At 40.3% G+C, this 6,316-nt stretch overlaps 1 protein-coding gene across 1 annotated transcript; it reads left to right on the top strand.

Moving 5' to 3' along the window:
* The first annotated feature begins 359 nt into the window (after positions 1-359).
* On the top strand, positions 360-6,310 carry LOC134290039 (golgin-84-like). Its single transcript, XM_062856987.1, has one exon. The coding sequence runs from the start codon at positions 514-516 to the stop codon at positions 1,702-1,704; it is 1,191 nt and encodes a 396-aa protein (XP_062712971.1). The 5' UTR covers positions 360-513; the 3' UTR covers positions 1,705-6,310.
* The last annotated feature ends 6 nt before the right edge of the window (positions 6,311-6,316 follow it).

Here is a 6,316-nt window from a genome sequence, read left to right as displayed (position 1 = left end):
TTTACTGTTTTGTTGCAATTTTTTGACGCAAATCAGCTGATGAGATGCCATCATTGATCGAACAGATGATGGCAACAAATACACTCAGCACCAATTTTACTTGTTTATGCCGTTTTTTTTTCTTAATAAATTTTGAAGATTTGCGAAAGTTGGCGAAAGCAAAATGGTTTTTATAGGTATAGTTTAGGAAAAGCTGATTATGCAGCAGTTTGAATTCAAACCGGAAACATGACTCATTAAATTATTTCATTTTTCCCGACGTAAACGTGATTCATGATTCGTGATGATGAAGCGCTCTTAGCGTGCCCATCATTGATAGCGCACAGATCTATTTTTACTGCGATGGCGATGATTAAAAACTCAAAACGATCATTGTTTACATTACTCGTTACTTGATGCAAAACATTAGTGCAACTAAAATTCAAGTTTTTCTAATTTTTCAAGTGAATTCCATAGCTATAATAAGTGAATTATGTCCTAGATAGTGCGCAGTGCATCCAAACTAAAGTGAACATGTCCTGGTTACAGGATCTGGCCGGAAAGGCCGAAAATATCCTCACCAAAATAGACCAAAACGCTGCGACAGTGCTGACCCGTCAATCGACTGAAAGTGGTGATGTGGAAGCCGTGGAACCCCTGCTGGAAGTGACTACTACTATTCCATCTGCCGTAGAGAATCCTCCGGCACCGGTGAAACTTCCGGTTTCCAGAGCCCTATCGTTGAGTGTTAAAACAGCATCACCCCGAGGCATGGTCCGATCTGCCTCTTCAGCTTCCCACGAAAGAAGTAATTTTTACGAGATCGAGACGGGAGGATCCGTGAAATCCGAGAGGCAGGCCTCATCTCGGAGAAGCTCGATAAGCTCCAAAAAAGATGGGACTGTGATTGAGCTTAATGCGAATCCTGTGGTCACAAGTGCTAGTGTGGACACCGGGTATTCCTTGGAGAAAGAACTGGCCGCTACGAAGATTATCCTGGCGGAAGTAAAATCCGAAAGAGACGAGTTGAAGATCGAATTAGAAGGTGCTCTAAATCAGTTGAGCAATACAGATCATGAGAATAGGATCAAGGAATTGGAAGCCCTGTGCCAAGCACTCATCGATGAGAAAAACGAGTTGTTCGTGAAGCAAACATCGATCGAAGAATCAAACGCCAAATATATCAAATCCATATCGGAGCTGGAATCCATAGTGTCCAAGCACATCCAGAATGAGCAAGAACTTCAACAGAAGCTGGAAATCGCCAAGACGGAAACCAGCAACGTCACTGCAGAGTTGCAGCAGTATCGAGTCCGAGCTCACGCAACCCTCCAGCTAAAGGAGAAGATGATCGAGCAATTGAAAGAAAACGTGATTCCAAGCGCCATGAACAAGAACGGAAATGTAAATTCCGAGCAAATAATGCTGATAGAGCTCGAGCAGCTTAAAAACGAACGGCAAAACTTAGCAGAGGAAATCTCAGCCATCACCGAGAAGTTCGAACGGAGCAAGCTACAATGGCAAACGACGGAGGACAGATTCAGGGGTACCGTCAGTGAACTCGAAGCTAAAGTGGATGAGTTGCAGCAAAGGCTCAATGTGGAAACTACAAAACTGCACCAGCTAGACGATGATTTGGGTATCAAGCAGAAGGAGCTTCATTCGGCCCGGGAGGAACTGGTCAAGCAACGGACGGCGTTTTCCGTTAAACTTCATGAAAAGTAAGTATTGAAGGGGAGCTCAACTCACGTATGCAACTTAGCAATTAGCAGACGCGAAAAAAAAATGCAAAGTTTTATATCCTTCAAAAGAAGAATATCACAGATGTTAACAAGTCCAAGGCTTGTGCAGTATCTCTGTGTTGTCCAATTACCACCCGTATTTATACTACCTTAGGTAGACATAATGAATCATACCTAGGCTATCAAGATATCAACCATGTTGTGTGGGAATGTCCCGAATACGGTATTGCCAGATCCGATTTATGTGCATCCCTCAGGGCCCGAGGTAAACCAGAAAAGGAAGACATTAGAGATGTGTTGGGTAAACTTGATCTTGAGTATATGAAGCTTGTGTACGACTTCTTGAAGCAAGCTGAAGTCTTCGTCTGATATCCCCGTCTTGTTGTTCCACTTGTCCACCTCGTGTCTTTATTTGATATCCCAGTCTTGTTGCTCCACTTGTCCACCTCGTGTCCCTTCGAAAATCGTCTGTATGTATCGTTACAGGTTGTATGCCCACTCTACGTTTGACCAGCAGCAATACGCCACACCAAGCTGTCACGTGTTAATGAAAAGCCCCATCACCCTATCCTTTCCTCAAATATTTTTGTTCCCCCTAACCTCGACCAAACCGCGAGTTTTTCGGTTTCCCAAAACTAACATAGTTTATAAGACAAAAACATGAAATTGTAAATAGTTTTAACTGGATTCGGCTCCGTTATGCCCGTTGGCGCATGAGCCTTAAATAAATGAATAAGTAAAAAAAATATTGAATCATACCTAGAAATTTAGGTACTGTCATGAGTAGTATTTCATGTAGGTAGACATCCTATGCACACAACCATTAGGTAGACACTACACAAAGCATTGCATCTAAGGTTTGGGACCCTTTGGGTAGAGGCACAGGTACCTATAGGTACCTATATGTATTTTATGTATAGGTACATATATGTATTTTGGGCAGTTTGACTTCAATTTTTGTTCATGGGTAGATACTGTATGTATCACTCCGTGTCCCAAAAGTTAAGTCAATCGGCTAAAAATTGACTGAGTTATAGCAGCTAGTATCCAAAATAGGCCCCCCTGCCCAAATGGTCCCAGACCCTATAGATTTAGGGCTGATTTACAAATATAACGCAGAAATTAGACATTTCCGACCCACTCACTCGTATAGACACTATAGATTCAGACTCGTGGAGACATAATTGAGCAATATAATTCTAGTGTGTTTTACCGTCGATTAGTGATTAGACCTATGTGACATTATCCGCATCCATAATGAATGTTGCATTAGGTACTCCATTGCAAATGAAGGCAATAAAATATCGATTTTGCTACAGTTTTTTTTTTGTTTTCCCCGAAAGATTGCAGGGAGGATTCCCGGAGGAATCTCAGAAGAAATTCCAGGAGGAATCTTAAAAGAAACTCCTGGAGGAATATAAAAAGAAAATTCTGGACTTACCTCTGCTGCATGACACCTTGAAGGAACATTTGCAGAAATCTCTAGTGGTTCAAAAATCTGTCTTGGAGAGATCCCTGCAGAAACTTCTAAGAAATCCATGATTTAAATTTTCGAGGAATTCCAGAAAGAAATCCAGGAGGATTTCCCAAATGAATTCAAGTAGGAACCCTAAGGGATTTGCAGCAGGAATTCCCAAAGGAATTCCAGCGGGAATTTCTAATGGAATTCGAAAAGGAATCCTCTAAGGATTTCTAGGAGGAATCAACGAAAAATATCCAGAAGGAATCCCCAAAAGAATTCTAGTGAGGGTTTCCAAGAGAATTTGAAAAACAATCCCCATAGGATTTCTAGGAGGAATCAACGGAAAATACCTTAGAGGAATCTCTGGAGGAATTTCAGGAGAAATCCCAGAGAGAATTCTAGGAGGAATTGCCGAAAAAAATCCACGAGGAATCCTCGAAATAATTCCAGCAGTAGTTCCCGAAGAAATTCTAGGAATAATCCCCGAAAGAATTCTAAGAAGAATCCCCGGAGGAATTCCAGAAGTAAACCCCGAAGAAAGTCTAGGAGGAATCTCCTAAGAAAATACAAGAGAAATACCTGCAGAAATTCCTGGAGGAGCCACCGAAAGTATATAGGGAGGAATATCCGAGGGAATTTCGAGCGGAATCCTTAATGGTTTTTAAAAGGAAACCCCGATGGAATTCCAAGAGGAATCCCCATGCAAGGTAGAAGAAATTCAAGAAGGAATCCCCGAATTAATTTTAGGAAGAGTCCCCGAATTCTAGGAGGAATTTCTGAAGTAATTCTAAGAGAAATCATCAAAAGAATTCAAGAAAGAAAGCCCGAAGGAATTCCAGGAGGAATCTCTGAAAAAAAAACCGAAGAGGAATCGCCACAGGAATTCCAAGAAGAAATTCCAAAGTAATTCCAGGAGGAGTTCCCTTAGAAATTTCAGGAGGAATCCTCGACGGAATATCAGGAAGAATACCCGGAAAAAAATTCAGGAGGAAATCCTGAAGGCAGTTCAGCAGGAATCCCCGACGGAATATCAAAAGACATCCCCATTCCAGGAGGAATACATAAAGGAAATCCAGGAGGAATCCCCAAAGAAAAATTTTTACAGGAATTCGAGAAGGAATCCTCAAAAGATTTCTAGGAGGAACCATCGAAAAAAATCCTAGAGGAATCCTGGAAGTAATTCCATGAGGAACCACTGGATGAATTTGAAGAGGAATCTTCAAAGAAATTTTAGGAGGAACCCCCGGAGGAACTTTTGGAGGAGTCCTCTAAGGCAGTGGTGCTCAGACTGAAGGATACCGCGGGCCAAATTTACAATGCGGGATTGACCGGCGGGCCGCATAGAATATCGATGAACAAAAACAACAAAAAGAACCATTTTACAACGCCTTTTTGTTTTTGAAAATCTAAACCGTTCAGAACTTGTGTAAGAGTCAAACTTGCATCACGTAGTTTTTATTGTTCGTTAAGTGACAAAAATAATAACTGTGGTTCTACAATATATTCAGCAGAACTTTAAGTTTTGTTTTAGTATTTTAAGGAAAACAAAACGCAATTTAGGTTCATAGGCTTGCTTTAGAAAAATGTTTGAGTATCAAATTGAAATTTAAACAAACAATTTAGGAGTCGCCTTTAGATTGCCCTGAAGCCATTTCAGAAATTTCTCATGCAACTTTTATATGATTTTTTTCTGAATCGCTCCAAAAATGCTGGATCTTCTTTTGAACTTTATTCTGAAGTTAGTCCAGAAGATTTTCAAGCAATTTCTTTAACAGCTTATCTTGAAATTGCTTATTCAGAAAATTTCTGGAGTATCTTTTAGTATTTCTAGAACTCCCTTGGAACGCCTCCAAGAACTTTTCTTAGATTTACCTTTGGAATTGCTCTGAAGTTACTTTACGCATTTACCATTAATCTTTTCCAAGTATTTCTTCTAGAATAGCTTCCGGATTTTTCCTGAAGCTTCTCTGGAAATTTTCCTGGAGTTGCTCGAAGATTTAAGTGAAATATTTCCATAAGTCTCTTCTGGAGTTGCAGCTAAAGATTTTTATTAAAGTCTTTTAAAAATATCTTGAGGTTTTCTATGAACTCGACATAAACCAGAATGTTTCACAAATATTTCCCAAAGTGCCTCCAGGAATGCTCCTATGCTGCTATCGAAATTTATCCTAAAGATGCACCGGATTTTTTCTTCTTGGGATTCTTTACAATTATCCCTGACAGTTTTTTTTTTAATCCCTGACATTTTTTTTTAATTATTTTTTAAAGTTGCTTTAAGATTAATGTTCAGATATTCCTCAGGCGTTGCTGCAATTGATCCTGGAATCCTGTTTATAGTTTTCAGAATATATTAAGTTACTCCAGGAATTTCTTTTAAAGTTGTTTGAGATATTTCAGCTACAGTAACACCAGAACTATTTTTTTCCGTGACTTAGCCACAAAACCAAGCTTACGACGCCGGAATATTTCGGAGTCGTGAGTTCATATCTTACCGGAACGGATTGTTCTTTTTGTATTTTTAACATTTTAATTGATCAGCTAATTTTTTTTGTTGGATTTCTTAAGAAACTGAACGAGTTATTCCAAACAATCGTTCAAAAATTTCTGTACGTCGAAAAGTACTCCGCGGGCCGCATCTCAAGGCTTGGAGGGCCGCATGCGGCCCGCGGGCCGCAAGATGAGCACCACTGCTCTAAGGCATTTCAGGAGGAATACCCGCAGGAATTTCAAGAGGAAATCCCGAAAGAATTCCAGTGCTAATCCCAAAGGAATTCCAGCAACAATTCTCAAAGAAATTCCAGCAGGGCTCCCCAAAAGAATTTCAGTGGGGATTTCCAAGGAAGTTCAAGGAAGAATCCCCAAATGATTTCTAGGAGGAATCAACGAAACATATCCAGAGGATGTCTCCGAAGGAGTTCCAGGTGAAATTCCTGAGGGAATTCTAGTAGGAATCACCGAAAGAAAATCTAGGAAGAATCCCCGAAGGAATTCCAAGATGAATCTCCGAAAGAATTCCAGGCAAATTTCCCGATAGAATTCTATGAGGAATCTCCGAAGATATTTCAGGAGGAATTATCGAAGGAATTCCAGGAGGAATCCTTGAAGGAAGTCCAGGGGAACCTTTGAAGGAAGT

This window comes from Aedes albopictus, chromosome 3 (genome assembly GCF_035046485.1).
Source record: "Aedes albopictus strain Foshan chromosome 3, AalbF5, whole genome shotgun sequence".
NCBI classification, from domain to species: Eukaryota; Metazoa; Arthropoda; class Insecta; order Diptera; family Culicidae; genus Aedes; species Aedes albopictus.
This window is presented reverse-complemented; position numbering and strand designations above follow the sequence as displayed.